The sequence below is a fragment of the Callithrix jacchus genome, chromosome 11 (assembly GCF_049354715.1).
Source record: "Callithrix jacchus isolate 240 chromosome 11, calJac240_pri, whole genome shotgun sequence".
Lineage (NCBI taxonomy): Eukaryota > Metazoa > Chordata > Mammalia > Primates > Cebidae > Callithrix > Callithrix jacchus.
This window is the reverse complement of record NC_133512.1, coordinates 115024847-115046068: the sequence shown is the minus strand read 5'-3', so window position 1 is coordinate 115046068 and position 21222 is coordinate 115024847. Positions and strand designations below refer to the sequence as shown.

General features: G+C 50.0%; 1 protein-coding gene and 1 long non-coding RNA gene across 10 annotated transcripts in view; one reads left to right on the top strand and one right to left on the bottom strand.

Moving 5' to 3' along the window:
• Window positions 1-21222, bottom strand: part of PLXNA4 (plexin A4) — a 458580-nt gene that overhangs the window by 33442 nt on the left and 403916 nt on the right. For all 8 annotated transcript variants that reach the window (XM_078343727.1, XM_078343726.1, XM_078343725.1 and 5 more), the window contains 5 exons: window positions 17349-17491; window positions 10467-10735; window positions 7653-7719; window positions 6688-6834; window positions 2004-2163 (listed from right to left, as the gene is read on the bottom strand). In XM_078343727.1, coding sequence (XP_078199853.1) covers window positions 2004-2163; window positions 6688-6834; window positions 7653-7719; window positions 10467-10735; window positions 17349-17491 — 786 coding nt within the window. The remainder of the gene's footprint in view (window positions 1-2003; window positions 2164-6687; window positions 6835-7652; window positions 7720-10466; window positions 10736-17348; window positions 17492-21222) is intronic.
• Window positions 10921-21215, top strand: LOC118143781 (uncharacterized). 2 transcript variants are annotated; one of them, XR_004728205.3, is made up of 4 exons: window positions 10921-10964; window positions 11385-11511; window positions 14415-14559; window positions 18101-21215. It is a non-coding gene; the product is annotated as an uncharacterized LOC118143781 (long non-coding RNA). The 2 variants fall into 2 exon arrangements; XR_004728204.3 differs by having other exon boundaries at window positions 10921-11272.

The window sequence follows — 21222 nt, the reverse complement described above, 5'->3', positions numbered from 1 at the left end:
CCCTCAGGATGAGGCTCACAGGGCTGCCTTCTGTGAGCCCCCTGTTAGTAATCACCCATTCTTAAGCACAGAAACACACACCTCTTCATGTAGCCACATGCAGGTGCTCCTTCTGTGTTCTGGCACACCTTTGCATTCTGACCTTCCAGCATGAAGAAGCCTGCTCTGATCACAGCTCTTCCTCTTGGCCCCACTCTGTCCAGACTCTCCTCCCACCTGAGTTGCATTAAGGACCCTGCAAAGCTGAAGGAGGCCCCTGCTGTACGGCCCACAGATAAAACAAAGGAACAGTGGGTGCTAGCTGATCCCACTACCAAACTCAACTCTCTCTGGAAAAATCCATTAAGGAGTATCCCACTGAATTGTTTGGACATGGGAAACACAATAGTCCTCCTTCCAGGAACTGTTCTCTCTCCCACTGGGCCATAGCAGGTTCCTTCACCCCATGAGTCTGTGGGATCTTCATGGCAGCAAAAGCAAATCAAATGCAAGCAGACACACAGATCCACTCTGGCTCTAAGGGCACACACATGAGCACACACCCACACCCCTCCCACCACCGTCACATATTGGCTTCATCTGTGTCCCAGAAACAGCATACTCAGAGACACCTCCACGGTAGAGGGAGACATGCTCACCCAATCTCCCTCCCTCAGCATCCAAACTCAGAGCACAGGGCCAAGTACCTTCAGTCAAGAGCCAAGCAAGAAGAGATGGGGTTAAATGAAGAAGTGAGAATTTAGAGGAGTTACTACAACTTCCTGATCCTAAGAATCTTTAGGCATCAGAATTCAGAGGGAGTGGGGTGAGGCAGTGGGAGGCAACGAAAATTCCCTCTGGATTTTAGAAAATAGCATAGACGCCCGTCTGTCTTGGATGGCTTAGCCGAAGCCAGCTTAGAGGCCAGATGGATGGATTAGAGGCATCTGAGGGGTCCTCCCACCACTATGTTGCCAGAAATCTCCAGATACGAGCACACACACACAACGCTTCTCCCTCCATGCCCAGCATCAACAAACACACACACCAGTCTCCTTATATTATCCTCACAACCAGTGACACCAGCTAATACTTAGTGTGTATGATGGACCACATGCTGCATTAAAGAGGCTTTTACATGCATGATCTCACCAAATTCTTACTGCAAGGCAGACACTATGATTATCTCTATTTATAGCTGGAGACTAAGGCATACACAGATTACTTGACCAGGGTCATACAGCTAGGATTTGGCAGCACCAGGACTCAAATCTAGGTGTGTGTGATGCTGGCCCCCAATGCTAGAACTGCCTTTCTTCCCCCTGGCCTCTTCAGATCCTGGAGCTCCCCAGGAGGATTTCCCCAGGATGGTAGCCTATGAACTGCTCATGCAAACCGTAAGTGGCTCTAAGTACAGGTGGCCCTAACCAGCATGCCCTTGTTTATAGAGAAGATCTATTCATGGAACATTCAGTTAAAATGTCATCCTGCTCCCCAGCAGGCTGTCATATCTCATTTTTCCCTATACTTTCTCTCCATTCTCTATCACTGACCCAGATCCCTCAAGATGTAGGCATTTGGAAAAAATTATAGGCATGGAGCTGAGAGGAAGGGAAGAGCCTGGGGTGAGAACAGAGGCAGTGGCTGGACCTTGGGGCACAGGAGCTCCAGCTGGTAGACTGTGCCTTTAAATCCCCTTCTTTCCAGCTATGACTCCTTCATTTCCCACCCCTCTACTACTCAAAGGACCCCAGAGGCATATCCTGCCAGGCAGATCACCAACAGACTGCCAGGTGACCCTGTCCCTTCTCTGCATACTGCTCACTGACCAGCTCTGGTCAATTCCAAGTGGTCCAGGAAGGCAACCCCATGAGCTCCTGGGGGGCCCAGGCATGTCTGAGTCCCTCCAGCCAGTGATTTTCCCCCTCTGATCTCTACCTCAGCCCTGCCTCTGCTGACAGAATAAGGTGAGGCGAGTTCAGGGCCAGCCACAATGACAGCCCCTGGGTGGACAGCCTACTCACCCAGGTCCATATCTGCAGCTTTGGGCCGGTGGGAGCAAGGCACATTCTTGAAGATGGCATCTAGAATCTTCTCCTTGACCTGAGTAATGGTGTCACAGTTGAGGATCTTTACTGGGACCTCGGGGCTGTTGGCATTGTCTGGGCTGACACAGCTCAGGACCTGAGGGAAAGGTGGGGAGAGGAGGCATATGAAATGGGGCAGCAGGAAAAGCTCCTAGATTCCCTACAGCACTACAGCACCATGGGATACCACCCTGAATGGCTCCTCCTCTCCAGGATGGGCTGGGGAGGAGTAGGGTCGCTCCAGGCCATCTGTGCTCCCACCAAGCCCACTGCCCTTTCCTGTCCAGGCCAGCAGGACAATGCCTTGGCTTCAACATCCTTGAGGGAGTACAAGCTGCACACCTCACTCCATATCAGAACAAACTTCATTAAAGTCCTGATTTCTCAAAGAGAACAATGCCCAAGCATGTGGTAGCAGAGAGGGGAAATTTGCAACAGAACGGACGCCAATGCATGCATGCACAGGTGCTCTCTCTCTCACATGCATGCAGGAGTCCGCTGCAGCGGCACACCCAAACCCTCACCCACCTCTGAAGCCCCCTCCCTGCCCATCCATGTGTGGCTGTCTCCTTCTTGTCACTCCTTCTCGGACACACACACACACAGAACTAATAGGAATCTGGATTCTTTCTCCAAAGATTTCACAAGCTTTGATTTTTGGGAAGGTCTCATTCACCTGATTAGAGGTTGGCAAATCTACAAGACCCTTAATGTATTCTTTAAAAATAAAAAGATGCTCTTTAAAAATTGCAGGTTCAGTCCTGGCCCTGAACTTAAACCTCTGTGTCAGGGGAATAGGTGACCATATGGCTCAGGGCCTCCGTTTCTCTTTTTGGAGCTAGTAGGAAAAGTTAAAGAGTTTTAACTTTCCATTAACTGTTTAAATTAAAATTAAAAGACAATTTTAACTTTTTTTTCTTTAAAAAGTTCTGGGCTTTTCCTTTAAAAAGATCAAGGCTTTTCTTCTCTTGCTGTTCTCACGGTGGGTTCTTTCTACATCGACAGCACCGTGTGGGCTCATGAGTGGACTGCAGGGGAACAGGGTGGGTGCTGTGGGTACTGGGATAAGTGAGCGCACAAGATCCAAGGCAGAGAGACTGGGCATCCTAGGGGTAGTGATGCCAAGTGCCCCCTTCCCTTCTGGGAGCCCAAACTCTCCCTCAGGTCTTGCTGCCAGCAAGCCCCCCCTGTGCCTCTCTCCTCGGAACTTTCACTCCCTCCATACCCCCATAAGCATTTCCCAGTTGTCCCATCTGGTTTGCAGAGCCAGACACCAAGTCTCCCCCACTCCACCCGCTTCTTGTTCCATGTAGTGGTAATCAGAAGCCCGGGTTCTGGGCACCTGCCTTTCATTAGCAGCCTGACTGCTACAAGCTCAAATATGAACATGCTTATTCCATTAAGAAGGGAAAGAAAAAAAATCCTGAAATCTATAAAACCAAACTCTCACCCTGAAAATGCCCTCACCTGAAAACATGGTGCAGAGACCTCTGCCCGCTGTGCTCCCCTCCTTCTAAGGGCCTTCTGGCCCCTTCTCTCTGCTCAGCAGCCAAGCAAAGCTTGACCCTTGGGCTGTTCTGGCAGCCCCTGCTGTCCTGTCCTCTGGGCCCTGGTGGGGCAGCTCAGACTTCCCAAGACAGCAAGACTTGCTCTGGGCTTCCTCCTCTGAGGGAACTGTGAGGCAGAGGCTGCCACGTAAATGTGATCTGGCATTTCTACTTCCACAGGAACTCAGCATGGCCTCATGAGAGCAACTCTGTGGCTCACTTCAGGGTAGGGGTTGGCGTCTAAAGTGGGAACAGTGGCCCCACAGAAGGACAGAGCCCCTGGCTGCTGGCCAAGCCAGAGCTCCACTCATAGGTTCCCTTCCCCAGTGCTTCTTGGCTAGTTTATTAACAATCTGCCTGGCGACTTCTCTGCTAGGGAAGTGGCTCTCAAATGCTAATATGAATACAAGCAGTTGGGGGCTTTGTTGAGATAGAGTCTGATCTAGGAGATCTGGGATGGGACCTGAGACTCTGCATTTTTCAGATTCCCAGGCAACTAGCTAGTGCTCTTAGGTTCCCTGGTGGGCAACTAGTGCTCTAGCAGGCTTCCAGGTGGGCACCTTGCACTCTGGCAGGCTCCCAGGTGGGCACCTCTCACTCTGGCAGGCTCCCAGGTGGGCACCTCGCACTCTGGCAGGCTCCCGGGTGGGCATCTAGCACTCTAACAGGCTCCCAGGGGGGCACCTCGTGGTCTAGCAGGCTCCCGGGTGGGCATCTAACATTGCCTGGCTCGAGGCTCTCACATGGGCACCTCATGCTCTAGTGGGCTCCCAGGAAGGCTTCTTGCACTCTAGCACCCAGATATTGCTGATGGTGGTACTGAGGCACTGCCAGAAGCAGGGACCTTGGCCATACCAATCCAAGCTCCAGCATCAATCTAAGAAATCACTAAACACCCAGGAGGCACACCTGACTGCAGAGTGGTGCACTCGCTTTCCCCGCAAGCCTCTTAGAGCCTCTCTGTGGTTCTCACTCCTGCCCAAGACAAGGCTACTCTTAGCAGGCCTGTAGCACTCTGGGCTCCTTCAGCCACCACGCAGTCCCAGGACACTCCATCTTTGTATTTGGCTGGCTCTTGAGAGTCTGCCTGCCCTTCATGTGGCTGTCCTGCATGATTTCTTGCCTTCCGTCCACACCCTGAGGGGGCCACTCCCCTGCACATGTGCAAATACTTTCCCCAGGCCTGAAGGCTATTAAAGCCCCTTGGGGCCGTTCTTTTTCCAGGCAAAACAACTGCAGTTTTTTTCCTCTCTCCTCACTGCTCCTGTCCCCAAGGTTTCCAACCTTAATGGGTGCTGGTCCCTGACCCACTCCAATTTCCTCACATTCTCTTTAGGTTGTATCACCTAAAACCAGCTCAGTGTGCTAGCGGTACCATGGCCTCTGGAACAAAGGATGCTGCAATTTTGGGACAGAACATTATCACAACTCATTGTGTTGGATTCAATATTGGGAAGGTGCTGAGGAGACAGGAAAGAAAGGGAGTGGAGCGGGGAAGACGGGGTGGAAGCCCTTTAAGCAGTAGTTCTGTCTCATTAAGAAATCCATGCAGGTCTCTATTTTTGGAAGGGTTTTCCCCCCTTTTCCATTTGAATCGGAGCCTTTCTCTCCTTCCAAGCAGACAGTAACCGCCAGGAAGCAGAGGCCTCATTCACAGGCTGCTCCTTTGAATCTTCATCACAGAGCCAATCCCCACAGATCTGCTCAGAAATCTACTGGGATTCCCGGGGCTTTTGGAAAATGAGAGATGGGTGGATCACTGCCACAGCCTTCCCAGCCCTCCCACCTCGTTTAGAGGTGGGAACTGTCTCTCCAGCCACCGGGACTGGAATTCGACATACCCCCTCAGCCCCCTACAGCTCAGAGCAGTGGAGGGGTTGTCTGAGAATCACACTCCTTTCCAGCCCTACCATGCCCCAGGCCGCTGTGGCTCCTCCCTCTCCCGACAGTTGCATTTGAACTTCCGTCTGTTCCCTGTACTCCTCATTCCCTTCTGTCTCTCTTGCCTCCATTCTTGGGTGCCACTTGCCTATCACCCCCAACACTCAGCTTTTATCTTTTCATACTTCCTCTTTGCCCATCCCCTCCCCTTCCTCAGAGAAAAAGAGCTGGCTGGAGATAACAGTGATCTCCAAAAAATCTGAGAGTGAGCTCCCTGGGTTGGGTTTGAAAAGAGTGAGCAGCGAGTGGATGCATGGTCACAGTGGGGAGAGGTAGGCAGGGCCTGTGTGACCAAGTGCTAGTGTGTGGGTGTGACTCGGACTTCATCACCTGCTCATCTTGTCCCATTTGATCCTCTGCACAACTTCACTGTGAACAACTATGGTCATCCCTACTGCAGGCAGTTCTGTTGATGTTCCCAATATTTCTGATAAAGACACCCAAACTCAGAGAGGTTAGGGATCTGCCCCCACTCACCCTGTTGGTCAAAGGCAGAGTCAGGGCTCAAATCCAGGTCTATCTGATTCCAAAGGCCATGCTCTTGAATGCTAAGCTTTGCTGCCTCCTAGGAGAGCTGTTTTTGTCAGGTGAGGGTGTCTGACCTTGCTGGAGGGGATCCCCGTGTTCCTTCAGCAAATACCGTACACCACTAGGCCATCTTGGCCTTGCATTTTACAGCTGGGGCCACAGTTGTATTTGAACTTAGAGCAGAAGGCAAATGTGGGCTTCAGAACTATGAGGAACTCTGTAGCCTCCTTTCCTCTCTGTCCCCCACTCTCTGCCTACAGGGACCTCTTCTGTAAAGCACTGACTCTAAGCTGGGAGGACAGAAGAGGAGTTCACCTGGGTCAAGGGCTATGTCCCTGTGACTGGTGTGGTCTGAAACCCCCATTTCATTGGCTGAAGTATCACTCAAATGTGTCTGAGCTACTGGTCCCCAAAGCCAAATGCCCTGGTGAAACAGAACAGAGGAAGTCTGGGGTGATGGACACAGAGGTAGCACCTGGCTGGGCCCGCACAGCAGACACACCTGGAGAGACAGCTGTTTAGCCTTTCCGCCTCTGCTGAGAAGTTCTACCCAGGACCAAAGCCCGCTTGTCAAAGCCCCAGGGGAAACAGATGGGTGGACTCACCAGGGTTTTGTAGTCAATCTGCTGGCGGATGAGCTTGTCCTCACTCAAGGAGTAGCGGGCCTCTCCCGTGATGGCATCGATGGGGCCCTTCTCCATCTGCTGCTTGATGGCACAGAAGAGGGAGAAGAGAGGCTCCCCGGCACACTCCTGGAGGTGAGAAGAACCTCACTGGGAGGAGCTCCTGGAACCTCGGCGTGTGCTCCCAGTCCCTGCCTCTCCAAAGGGCTGCTTCCATCCCCCGCCAAGTCCCTCAGCCTGCCCCCCTGCCCCCACTTTGATCCTCAGCTCTTCATCTCCTTCTCTCCAGCTCCTCATCCTCAGGTTGGCTTTCCTCCTGGTTCTTTGGATCACAGGGTCTTTTCCCATTCTGCCCTTTCCTACCGCCACCTCTCCAGAGCTCTTTCTTCCTCCCCCGCTCCCCTCCCCTCCTCTCTGCTCCCCCCCCCCACCCAACCCTGCTCTCTCAGAGACCCCATCCAAAGGCAGAGGTCAGTCCTGGGTGGCATGAACCCCTTAAAACATAAGTTACTAATTGGAAGCTGAGCCTCTTCCACCTCCCAGGCACATCCTTGGCTTATCTGCCCTAACATGCGGCTTCTGCACCAGCCTGGGGCCCTTATCAACCTCAGTAAGTCTGGGGCTGGGAGAGGGAAGAGGGAAAGCAGAGAATAATGGGCAAATTGTTTTTAGCTTCAAATGGGGCTTCAGCTTCAGGGACCATGCAGAGCACACCTATCCCTCCCCAGGCAGGAGGGAACCAGCCTCAGGAAGACTGTGTCTCTGGAGCTACGACAGACTGCAGGGATCTGTCTCCCTAGACTGTCCATGATGAGGACGAATTCCATTGCTTGTGGGGTTCTAAGAGTTCATGGACTCCCCAGTAAGGGAGGACTGGGGGTGTGGAATGATCCCCAGTCAGAGAATGAATGAGGCAGGGCCAGAAATTCGTCCACATCCAACCCTACCTTGAGGAACTTGTAGAGGAGGAAAGTGAACCAATTGGTCAGCATCTTCTCAGCCACTGACTCAGTCCTGTCAGCAGTCACCGAGGGAACCAGCAGAACAAGACAAAGAAAGAAGCAGCTGGTCAGAGCCCGTGGGCTGGGAAGGACAGGGGAGGAGGTGCATGTATTGATCTTGCTGCTTGTAGCATCTAGGCCAAATCTTGAGATCCTAATGAATACAAGAGTTTCATGGACTCTTAGACGCCCCCATAACAGTAAGAGGAGTTTTTCCTACAAAGCTGGAAGATGACATTTTGGGCTTCAGGCTGTGGGTGGGTTTTTGGCTGGAATACCTTAGAGCACCGCTGTCCAATTGCACGTCCCGTGATGATGAAAATTGTCTCCACCTGTGCCATTTAATATGGCAGCCACCAGCCACACGTAGCTACTGAGCACTTGAAATGTGGCCAGCATGTCTGAGGAACTGACACTGAACCCGATTTATTTTTAACTAATTTAGATTTAAATACTCACATGTGGCTCATAGCTCTCCTATTAGTCAGTATAGCCTTAGAGAACTTTATAGGCTAGATGTGTTCTTTTGGGAAAAAATACAAAAAACAAAAAAAATCCCAAACCCTGGCGAAGTACCAATTCGGCAGGGAATAGAAATAAAGGTGGCAGGAGGAGGATCCATATCAGAAGCTCAGATGGCCAAACTGAGCCTATGGCCTGAGCTAAAGGCCCCTGACACTGAGGCAGCAGAAAGCCATATACCCTGCTCATCCCAAGCCATGTTGAAACTGTCCTATTGCAAAGGCTACCACACCCTTTGGAACTTCCCTTGGGAGCCCTTCTAGAGTTTCATTTGCAATGACAGAAAGTTCATTCTTGAGTCTGACTTGTGTTTTTCATGCTACACCCCCAGCCCATTTATTCTTGGACTTTGGAAGTGAAGATGCAGCAGCAGTGCAGTCAGCCCAAGGACATTCTCGGTTGCATCCATTTAGAGAAAACGAATTACATTCAAACTTGCATTTAGTATGCGGCCAGCTCCAGAGAGAAACTAGCCCATCCACGTACGTCTGGATAGAGTTTCAAGTTGCAGTTGCCAGAAAATGCTAATAACTACAATCACAAGGTAGTTGGGAGGCCGCCAGCACAAAATGAAGCTGGGAAGAGAAAAGAAGGAAGAATACGGAAAGGAGGTGGGCAGCCAGGGGCAAGAAGAAGAAAGGGAAGGAGAGCAGAAGGAAGCAAGAACAACCAGGAGAGCAAGAACAGAAAACGGGAGGAGACACAGAGGCAGAGTGAGACCACGCCGGGAAGCTGTTGGTGGGAGCTCTGGCAGGCAGTGGCAACCCTAGAATTATGTCAGTGGGTGGCTGCGTGGTGAAGTAAAACAAAAATCAAAATGATCTACCTTGCTGTTTCCAAAGCTGTCTGCTAGCTCTTATATGTAGCAGACTTTTGCAGCTGTGCAGGCACATGCCCACGGCTTCAGGAAAAAGCCTGAAGTAAACACTTTTGAAAGGCAAATCTATCCACTGGACCAAGTGGGAGCCACCGATGCCCAGCCTGAGATCTAGAGACCAAAGATGGAAGTCCAGGGGACAGGCAGACAGCAGGCAAACGGTACATGTGTGGTCTAGGCAGAGGGTTGGATGTAATGACATGACGTGGGTGTTTTCTAACGTCAGATATGCCAAGGCCAAAGGCATTGGAATAACTTGGCCTAGAGGAGAAATGGTCTTCGAGTATACAGAAAGTTCACACGGAAGCACAGATAGAGTGAGAGAGTCCCTATTTCCTATAAGGCCAAAGCCACAGGATAAGGTTATGTCTTGACATAGGACCTTTAAGGTTTCAACAGTGTCAAGTCTGAGGCCTCCAGGGTGTTGAGTGGTGGACTCTGGGCCCATTTAGAGCCGACAGCAGGTGCCAGGAAATGCTTGCTGGGCTGCATGGGGTGAGATACCACTAAAGGACTTTTCTTCCGTGCTCTCAAACTTTAATATGGGTTGGGATAACCTGGGTTCCTCATTAAAATGCAGATTCTGATTCAGTGGGTCTGAGAGAGACCTGACCATCTGCATTTATTTATTGACACGGTCTTGTTCTGTTGTGCAGGCTGGAGTGCAGCAGTGAGATCACGGTTCACTGCAGCCTCAAACTCCAGGGCTTAGAGGATCCTCCTGCCCCAGCCTCCAGGGTAGCTGGAACTTGACAGATGCACACCACCATGCCTGGCTAACTTTTATATTTTAATTTTTGTAGAGATGAGGTCTATATGGCCTGCTATGTTGCCCAGGCTGGTCTCGAACTCCTGACCCCAAGAGATCCTCTTGCCTTGGTCTCCCAGAGTGTTGGGATCACAGGCGTGAGCCGCTGCACCTGGCCTGTGATTCTGCTTTTCTAACAATCTCCAGTGTGCTCCCACTGCTGCCCCCGACCCTCTGATGGCAGGAGGCCACGGGTCCTTTCACCTAATCCAACTTTGGACTTAGATAAGGCCAGAGGATGGTCTAAGTAACCTCTGAAGATTCCATCAGAGGAGACTGAAGTAGACAGGGTCAAGATTAAGTAGAAGGGCAGAGAAGGAAAGATGGAGATTCAACCTAGGGGCAAGAGAACAAGAGGGTGAGCAGACAAGTCCATGCGTCCTTGACTCCTGAGGATAGTGGACAGGTTCCTCTAAGGGAGGCTGCAATGTAGCCCTGGCTCTGGGCTAGTTGGGAACATGGCTGCTCTCCTAAGAGCTCTGCCTCAGTTTCCTGGCACAATGAGCCAGGTGCACGGTGGGCTGGAGCAGGGCACACGAGACTGCACCCTCACCTCCTGAGCAGCAGCTTGGGGTGGTTCTTGCTCTCCAGGTTCTTGTCGATGAGGTCGGCCAGCAGCTGTTTCAGCACGTCTGTGGCATACTCCAGCTTGCTCTGCAGCACAGTCATGATGAGCGAGGCCACGTTGCCGCGGTCGCGCATGGAGAAGCTGCGCTGGGATTCGAGCGTGCGGATGAAGGACAGCAGGAACACCTTGTTGTTGATGAGCTGGGCGAAGAGCTTCAGGCCCTTCTCCACACGCTCCTGCCGGTAGCCCGGGACCTGCAGAGAGACCCAGGAGTTGTGATGCCATCGGCAGGGTGGGGAGCTCAGTGACCTCCCCACGGGATGGCTGTGCCCATACTCATGACCCTCTCACCTGCCACTTAATCCACAGTCCACCTGGCTAATGCTGTCAAGCCCTTAGCACTGAGTTAAGTATCTGATTAACCTCCATTGCAGCCTCTGGTTTAGCGATGAATCAACTGAAGCCCAGAGAGAGCATCACATGGTTAGTAAATGGCATGGCTGGGATGGAACTCACTTCTGCCAGACTCCAGAGCTCTTCCCTGATGGTGATGCAGAATTTATGAGGGGCCCTGTGCCATGGCAGAGCACCTCACAGTCCCTGTGGGGAACTCCAGGCAGCCAGGGCTGTCAGGGTTTACACCCTGACTGAGAATCCCCATCCCTGAGCTTGGGAGTAACTAACGCCCACCCCTCTCCCGCCCTCGGGGTGCTGCTGACACACCAGTGGCATCAGAGTCAGGACACTGGGTTCCATGTGGATTCTGATGCCACCTTGCTGGGTAGCACTGGGTAAGTCTCTTTCTTCTCTGGGGACCCACATTTATCCACATAATAAAAGGGGAAGATTGAGCCCAATAGTCTCTAAAGAACTTCTGAACTGTAACACTTGATGTTTTCTTAGGGACTAAGACCCTGCCCTACCCAGGGAAGAGGAAGATGGTTTTATCTCCCCACCTCCATCGTCTTTTCATTGAGAGATCCCTGCAAGGGGGTGTCATCCACTCAGCAAACACAAGTCAACGACTCAGGTAGGTATGGAAGACCCACCCCTGAGATGTCCAAGGGTGTGCATTGCAATCCTGTCAGTAATAGTTCCAAACTGGAAACACTCAGATGTCCAGCAATAAGAGAACAGGTGGAGGAACTGTGGTGTATTCCACCTGATGGATACCACGCAGTGATGAGAATGAATGACCTGTTGCTACACACGGTAACAGGGATGGGTCCTGCAAATGTACCGAATGGAAAAAGCCAGATGCCAAAGAGGGCATGCTCTTTGTAGAATATCATTTAAATAAGGATTTAAAGCACAGATGAAATTAATCAACGGTTGTAGAAAAGTGGCTGCAACTAAAAGGGGGCACCCTGGCACTCCTGGGGGGCTGGTGATTTCTGTTTGGTGCTGGGTTGATGGGTGTGTTCACTTGGGGAAAAGCCATCGAGCTGCACGCTGACAAGTTGTTTGTGCAGGATCTGTTGCATACTTCTGTTAAACTAAAACATTTATTAAAAAGTCAGCTATAGGATCCACCCCCAAGGGGGAGCTTCTGAGAACACTGCAGGTGTGTCTCCTGGAGTGCTGGAGGAGGCAGGAGACGGGAGGGGCAGCCTGGGGAGGCGCCTTTGGAGCCACATCTTGAGGGCTCTGTCTCCCCAAGGGAGTGGACACCTCAGTTCTTTGAGAGGGAGTGTCATGTATGTAGCAGTAATGAACCTGGTTTCAGAGTCAGTCATGCTTGGGTTTAATTCTGTCACACAGTCATTGCCTAGGGCCCTTAGTAGACTCAGTTTCTTCACCAGCAAAATAAATGTAATGATAGCTAATACTGATATAGATTTTTACTCCACACTGCTGTTCTGTGTGCTTTAGAAATACTGACCCACTTAACCACACAGCACCAAAAAGGTAGGTGTGTTATAATCCCCATGAGGGACGCTGTGAGGATAAGGAGCTTCCAAAGCCCCAAGACAGAGAAGGGCAGAGGGAGGTCATGAATCCAGGTGCTTGGCACCTTGTTCCACTGTCCCCAGAGAAACAGTGAACTGAAAGCAGAGATGTATGAAAAGCTGGATGCACAGCCCAGCTCCTAAATGGCTGCTACATCCTCCTGCTCTACTCTTGAGGTTTTACACTCAGGAAGATGGAGATGGCCAGAGAAAGCCTTGTTTAACCAACATTGCAGAGGGTGGCAGAACATTCATGCCCCTCATTACCAACTCCCCGTGTTCCAGGCTCAGGGCAAGGCGCTGGTGGGAAGCAGAGTCCAGTCAGACCCAGGCCCTGCCCTGAGAAGTTCAACTAGGAGACCTGCCCCAGTGAGTCCTGAGGCCCCTTCCATAGCAGAACTCTGAGCCGGGCCTGCACCCTGCACAGAAGGGCTCTCGTTAAACCCTCCTACTCGCCTGGCATCAGTAGCTCCCATGGATCTGGAAGCTGTAGGAAACATGTGTTTCCAAATCAGGTCCATTTTCATTCATCTCACTGTGGTGCTGGTCCCTGGAGGGCCAGTTCTCAGGGGACAGATGGGAACAGCCAGAGACAAGCAGGCTACTGCCGGCCACTGCCCCTGCTGGGGAACCCCTCATCTTCCAAGGTGGGACTAACCTCTGCTTCCTTCATGCCCACCTCCCCCAGTTCTCCCCTCTATTGATGAGGGAAGGACAGCTTTACCTTGCCATCAGCCTGGGCCTCAATCTGCCCATCTGTCTGTCTTCCAACTCTGTGATCACCCCCCTCATAGTCATGGCACTGTCCTTCAAATTACCCAGAAGAGCAGTTTTACGACTTGTCCTAATAATAGTAGATAATGTCATTTCTTGGGCACCCACCATGTGCAATGCACAGTGCCTACACATTACACACATTGTTTCAATTAAGTCTTCTAATAATCCTGTAAGAGTGAGTTAACAATCTCCCAGAGAAGCTACTGCAGCTATTCCAAGGCAGCTTGTCTCATGATGGTCAGTGCTGGATTACGAAACACAAACTTTTTGGCTCCCATGTGCCCGTGCGTCCTCCCCATCTTTCACTATGTCTAGTCCTACCCCTGGGCTTGAGAGCTGTCTGAAAGCCAACTCGGACATCTCTCTAACGCCTTCCCATGCAGGGCCTCCCCCCCAGCTCAGGCTGGCTGGCTAAGTGAGGACATCGCCAGAAGGTTTAGCACAATGGCATTTTGAGAGCTGAAAGAGGATATGGGCTGGCCAGATAGCACCCATGGTGTGAGGATGCACTCTGGACTTCTTGTGAGGTTGTACTTTCTCTGCGTGGAAAATGCACATGCCTCCTGGGAAGCAGGTCTGGGACCCTGGGAAGGAACATTTTAGCAAAGCCACCTACAGTGAAATAGCACCCTATTCAGCAGCATGGGTTTTAGAAGCAGAGAGACCACAATGACTCGTAGGTGAAGAAAACTCCATCACCTCTGGGCTCTATCGCTTCGTCTGTAAAATGAGAATATGAGTGTCTGTGTCATAATGTTTTATGAACATTAAATAAGATAATGTATGTAAAGTGCTTGGCGCGTACAGTGCACACTTAAATGGCAACAGTTTGATGACCTGCTTTTCAGACTCCCTGGACTGCTTTCCATGGATCCCTTTCCTCCAACTGTTTCCCAGACATCTGGTGCATCAGGACAGTGTTTTGGGGCATGGGAGGTAGGAATTCTCTCCCCACTTTATGAAGGAAGGAGATGGAAGTGAAGTATCCAAAACAGTTCCCCATTGTTACCCACCACCCTCCCCAGCCCAAGCAAATGCCGCTCTGAAACAAGACTTTCTTTATTCACCAGATGGTTCTCTAATTCAGTTGAAGTCTGTGAGTATAAAATTGGTAGTAAATTTTAATTGTAACCCAATAGGTTAGAGTTTAGGAGCCAATGATAGATTGAAATTGGGAGTGGAAGATTGACTGCTCTGTGTTTTAAAGGATTGGTACATGACAAGAAAGGTTGGGAAGCACCTTTCTTGAAGGCCTGGATTTAACCCAGAGAGCCCCAAGTGAGGGGGCCAGGTGACCTCCCGTCCAGGACAGCCTGAAGCAAGAGGACACCTCCTCCTTCACAATTCCAAAGGTGAGCAGGAACCCCAGTGGCTGAAAGGGCTTGGAAACACTGATATGGATGAATCAATGGCTTGTTTCCATACTCAGAACACCAAGAGGGAGAGACTACTCCAGGGACAAGAAGGGGTTGGAAAAAAACAAATAAGAAAACAGTGATCCACACACAATCCCTTGATTTCACATAGAAGGCTGGCTCTCCCATAGCTCCAGGCTAATGTGGGCCGGTAAAAGTTCTGGGAAAATCCAACTTAAAAGTCACATTTTTAAAGGAAACCTACTTAGATTTGGAATTTTGAACTCATGAAGAAAGGAGAATAACTTTATATACTCATCCCTGTTGAAATCTTATTTAGATTATTCTCCATCCCATCCATAGAGTTGTATGGGGATGTTCAGACATAATTTCCCTTCCTGCAACCCCCATTTCCACCTTAATTCAGCCAAACACACAGATACTCATTTATTCAGTCATTCACCACTTCCCACATGCCCACTATGTGCCAGGTACTCTACTCTGCTGGAACTTAGAACTACAAAGATAAGTTAGGTGCAGGCACAGTCTACACATCCAGTCATACACACTCGTGCACACAATGGTGTTATCTTCTCGTCACTCCCGTGCCTCACTTTAACCAGGAATTTGCACGTTCTCCAAGGCCCTAAGAGAATCCTGGTAATTTGAAGCAAACAAAGGTAAGGGTGGAAAAAGATAAAAGAAAGGGAAACGCCTGTAATCCTAGCACTCTGGGAGGCCAAGGGGGGCAGATCATGAGGTTAGGAGATTGAGATCATCCTGTCCAACATGGTGAAACCCCTTCTATACTAAAAATACAAAAAAAATTAGCCAGGCGTGGTGGTGCACGCCTGTAGCCCCAGCCTCAGGAGGCTGAGGCCGGGTAATCACTTGAATCAGGGAGATGAAAGTTGCAGTCAACCAAGATGGCGCCACTGCACTCCAGCCTGGCGACAAAGCAAGACCTTGGGAAAAAAAAAAAAAGGAAGAGAAAAATGAGTGGGGTTGGGGGAGGAGCAAAGACAAGGGACAAGACTAAGGAAATGTCAGTGAGTGTATGTGAATGCATGAGTGTGTGAGCATGTCAGTGTGTGTGGGCATGTATGTGTGAGTGCACGAGTGAGTGTATTGAGTGTGCATGCATGTGTGCACGTGAGTATATGTGTGAGTGTGAGTTCATGAGTATGTTTCAGTGACTGTATTGTATGAGAGTGTGTGAGTGTGAGCATGTCAGTGAGTGTATGTGGGGATGTGTGTAAACATACAGGTATGTTTATATATATCAGAAGCTCAGATAAAAGTATCAGGATACACATAATGTTTTTATTTATGCACTGGCTACACATACACATGCACACATACACACATAGAGGCAGAGAGAAAAGGTGCCTTGTCGATCAGGACACAGAGACCATCACTTTCAACTTCTGAAAGTGTCTCTTGGTATCTATCAGCTGAGGAGCCAAAGGGAGCCTCCTCCATATAGCAAAGCCCATGCCCTCACTATAGAAACACACACACACACACACACACACACACACACACACACACACATACACTCACACACGCTTCATGCAACAAGCAAGTATGGCAAAATGTGTGTATGCCACGAATGGCCCTCTGGACTTCTCGCATTTGCCGCAGAGGTGCACAGCCCACTGCATTTCCCTTGGAGAGCCCGCTTAGACATTTCCTCAGGTGTCGGTACCTGCAAACCCAAGCAACTCCCTCGTGATTGGTCTGCTTTTATTTTATGGACACTGTAAATCCTGGAATGAACCTTAGTTTGCATTGTTGCTTTGGCTGTAGATTTTTGATGCATCCAGAGCTATAAGGCAGGTCACTGACATAGCTCTCCAGAAGGCAAGCACACAGGTTTGTCGTAGGGAGTAAAGACACTGAAGTCTAAATGCCTGTGCTCAAATCTCCCTTCTGCCCCCAGCAGCTGGGAGGCCCCAGGCAGCCACTGAACTCTGGCCCCTTAGTTTTGTAGCCTGTATAATGGGCTTGCTTACTGCAGAGGCTTCTTGGGAGGTGAAATGAATGAGTGCCTGCAAAGTGCTTAAACTGTGCTAAGATGTCAGTAACTGTCAACTAATAGTGATTATTCCTTAGGATTATTATTTTGTCCTGGTCTTTCCTCATTTATATTTTTCACTTTCCTCTGATGTTTATCTCTATAAGCCATTTGACAGCCCTTTCAGAACAAAGTGTAATATGAATAGACACCTAAGCCAGATACCATGCTGGACTGTAAGTGGGATAAAGTGTTCAGAAGATGAGGTCCCTGCTGGTAGAAGAGAGGGTTATGATTTCTCACTCACATTCCCACCCACTTCCCAACACATCATTGACCTTTTCCAATTAAGCATTAAGTGGCAAATCCCTTATATATTGAGTACCAACTACGTGAGTCAAATCCCCTACTTCATGGACACTTAACCAAAGGTCCCTGAGTCTCCCCAAGGTATTTGCCATGTTTCTTGTTTCTGTGTGTATATAGGTGTTTTTCTGGGAAGAGGGTCATCAACTACTTCCACTCAATTCTGAAAGGGCTCCCTGACCCTCTAAAACCCAAAGCCCTACTCACACCTCTGCTCTGAGGTTCCCTGGCTTGGTCCTGCCTCTTTCAGAGGGATGAGCTGGTGCTGATAAGCTGGGGGACCTTGGGCGGGTTGTGTCCCCTCCCTGGCCTTAGCTTTCTCACCTCTGAAAGAGGGTGATAGACTTGAAGATTGCCAACACACTCCCCGTCTCTAATGCCAGGATGGGGTACTGCTTCTTACCTCAAGGTCTCGGAGGACAGGGTGGTCTTCAATTCCTGGGAACAGCACCCGCATGGTATAGGTTCTGTAGTCCAGGAAGGGAATCCCGGCTCCATCCAGGTCACTGGTCAGCTCATGGATGTCCGTCTGCAGCTCGGCAAAGGCTATCATGAAGAGAAGTCTGTGAGATGGCTGGATGGGGAGGCCCCAGGAGTCACCTCCATTTCAGAATGCTCAGAACCCAAGCCCCTAGGAGACATGAGCAGTGGACCCTGATGGGCAGGAATAACTGGAGAGGCTATGTTTACACAGCTGGGATTGGGATGAATGGCATTAGCATGGGAGAAATACGTGGTGCAAGAAACCTTGTCTTGGAGCTAAAACCTTTCCAAGGTGTGGGTGGGGTGGGGTGGGGGTGAGGCTGTCCACAGGTCTGTGCTGCTGCTAGGCTAGGAGAGACTCCCCATATGAAGATGAAGGGCTTTGGTTTCCAAAATATGCTGGGGAGGGGGATGTAGAGGGATGGGTAAGAAAAGGAAGAGATGCCATGAGGAAGAGTGCACTCTTGATGCTGCATTTGGTAATAGATTTCCTTATAAGATGTTAAGAACAATTTCTGATAAAGAGAAACAAGTTTAAAGACACAAGTCTGGACCATGCAGCTCATCAGAGCCATCAAACCTCCAAATGGGGCAGAGACGGAGGCTCACACACACTAATATAGTCCTTCTGTAAAAATAGGCAGGGTATTTCTTTGTCCTTCCTTCCTCAAGGTGATGCTACTTGATGGTGAATTATGACCTGCATGTGGGTGTTGCTGTATGTGGTGGCAGCTCAGGCCTCCAGATGAGCAGAGTGGCAAGACGTCTCAGGAAACTCCAGCATGCGGTGCAGCCTGAAGTTGTTACATAGCTCCAAAGCTGTCACCATGTTCTGTCCTGGGCACATCCTCCCCCAGGGCCACCCTCTGCCACGGGGGTACTCAGGGGTAAGGCACCAAACCCTTCCCTGCTCCACCTTTCTCTTTGCTATGTGCACACCCACATATGTGTGCATGTGTGCACACGGACAACCAGGAGAGATTAACACATGTTGGCAAAGAAGAACAGCAGTGGGCACTGACTACTAAAAAATGTTTTTCTATTTACATAATCCCAAAAGTAGGGGGGAAATATTTTGTGAACTCAGAAGGGACAAACAAGCTCAATGTGGTTCTAGAGCCTCAAAAAGCAAGCCTAGCACCCCGTGAGCTGTGATGATCACAGAAACACAACACAGCCACCCTAGGAACTGTCGACAGGGACCCCAGTCCTGCCCTTCCTCATGTGTTGCGTGGAGCTCCACCCTGCAAAGCAAACTTCAGGCCCTCAGATTTAGGCTTTCTGTGCCCAGAGAATACCAAGACTGCTCGTTTGAGAGAGCCAAAGGGATGTCACCTGGAGAGGCCTCTGCAGCCTCTCCTGCTGCTCATCTCTCCCTGCACCCCTGCACATCTGTGCTGGCCACACAGACACAGGGGTTCCTGTTACGTAGACTGACCTCAATAGCAGCAAACCCAACTGCATCCAAGTGGAGCCTGCACCAATGTGTGTGTGTTTTTGGCATGTGCTGTCACCAAAAACCCTGGGAAACACTCATCATGTATGTCCTGAATGAGGAAACACATGTGCGCATGCTTATAGAAAAGTGGGAATATGTGCATGAGCATGGGTGTGGGTGCATGAGCATATTCTGAGTGTGTGTGAGTGTGTGAGTATGACCATGTGAGAGCACGTCAGGGAGTATGTCTATGCCTGTGTATGAGCATGTCAGGGAGTGTGTGAGTATGACTGTGTGTGAGCATGTTAGGGAGTGTGTGTGAGCATGACAGGGAGTGTGTATGACCGTGTATGAGCATGTCAGGGAATGTGTGTGTATGACAGTGTGTATGTCAGGGAGTGTGGGTATGACCATGTGTGAGCATGTCACGGAGTGTCTGTGTGTATGACTGTGTGTGATCATGTCAAAGAGTGTGTGTGTGAGTATGACAGCGTGTGAGCATGAGTGTGTATATGACTATGAGCACGTGTGCATGAGTGTATGTCAGTGAATGTGTGGGCATGTGTGAGTGTGAATGTCAGTGAGTGTGTATGCATGTGTGAATGCGAGTGCATGGGGCTGTGAATGAATGTATGTCAATTAGTGTGTATGTGTGTGAATGTGAGTGCCTGCGTGTGGGTCTGAGTGTGTATGTGTATGTGAGTGCATGAGTGCATGTGTGTGTATGCATGTCAGTGTGAGTGCATATGTGTGTGTTGGTGTGTATGCAAGTATGAATGTGAGTGCATGAGTGTGAATGTATGTCAGTAAGCATGTGTGACTGCATGAGTCTGTGCAATGCACATGTATAAGTGCATGGGTATGTGAACATGTCTGTGTGCATGTGAGTTGAGTACATGAGTGTATGTGTTCATGCACGTGTGCATGTGAGAGCATGTGTATATGCATGAGTGTAAGTGTATATGTAAGTGTATGTGTGTGAATGTGAGCACGAGTATGTGAGTGCCTGAGTGTATGTCAGTGAGTGTATGTGAATGTATGAGTGTGTGAGCATGTCAGTGTGTGTGGGCATGTATGAGTGCATGAGTGTATTAAGTGTGCATGCATGTGTGCATGTGAGTACATGTGTGAGTGTGAGTTCATGAGTATATGTCAGTGACTGTCTTGTATGAGAGTGTGTGAGTGTGAGCATGTCAGTGAGTGTATGTGGGGATGTGTGGTAATGTGTTTAAATAGGGGTATGTTTATTATCAGAAGCTCAGGCCCATGAAGGGCCCAGCTGGGTGTCTTCTAAGTCTGTGTGAAGGATGTCCTGGCTGGCTATGAAGCCTCCAGGAGACCCTTTGGCTTGGCCCAGTGCAGCTGGCTCTGGGCACCCTGCAAAGTGCTTCTGTGGCTAGTCTGACAAGTCCTTTGCTGTAAGAACCCCTCTTCCTACATGCACAGCATAGCTTGCCCCTAAAGTCTGAAGCCAAGGCTCCCTCCTGGGGCCTTAGATGATAATCCTGGGTGGGAGCTCCCCTTGGCTGCCCCCTCCCAGGTGGGGTGCTTGGCCCACAGGGAGGAGAAGGAGGGGGTTGGCTTTTTATCAGTCTGCAGCTTTCCTTTAAGTCACCAAGTGCCTCCAACATTCAAAGCTGCGTGCCTGCCACACATAAAAGAGATTCTAATCACTACACCTAATTAGAGGAAAGAGTACATTGTGGAGAAAAAAATTAAGCAGCGTAAATATAATAAAAGGCAGTAATTAACAGTCCCACAAGGCGGATGCTGTGTTGACAGCTGAAGGATATAGAGAGGGATGGAATGGATCCACTTCCCCATCAAAAAGAGCCGTGGCTGCCCTGGTGGGAATCGGTGTGATATGAGAACTCCAGGTACGGGGCCGGATTTATTCCATGTATAAATCTACAGCAAAGAACCGGCTCAGATCCTCCCAGGGTGAGTCACAAAATGATATCCTGAGGGTTACAAGAGTCTGACTCCTAAATTTCCTTTTTGGATTTTGTGTAGCTGATTTCACTTTATGGTGGTGCTTGTAATTTTTTTTAATCGATGCTGTGAGACACCCTTCCTTCTAAATCACAGATCAGCCCTACAGCCTTACCTTCCTGCTCAAGGAAGAAAGCTGAAGATTGCTGAAATGTGTCATGTTAAGACACCCCCAGGTCTCCCCTTGACTACGCTGTAAAACCCACTCAGCCAGGATTCCAGGTCTGGAGGCTGCTCTAGTGAGGTGGAGAATGATCCTAATCTGACACCTTCAAGGAGAGGGTGAGGAGGCCTCGGTCTCTCTGGTGTTGCCAGGGTGGGGCCTGCTTGGTTATGGGTGTGGTCTGGGACACAGGCATAGGGA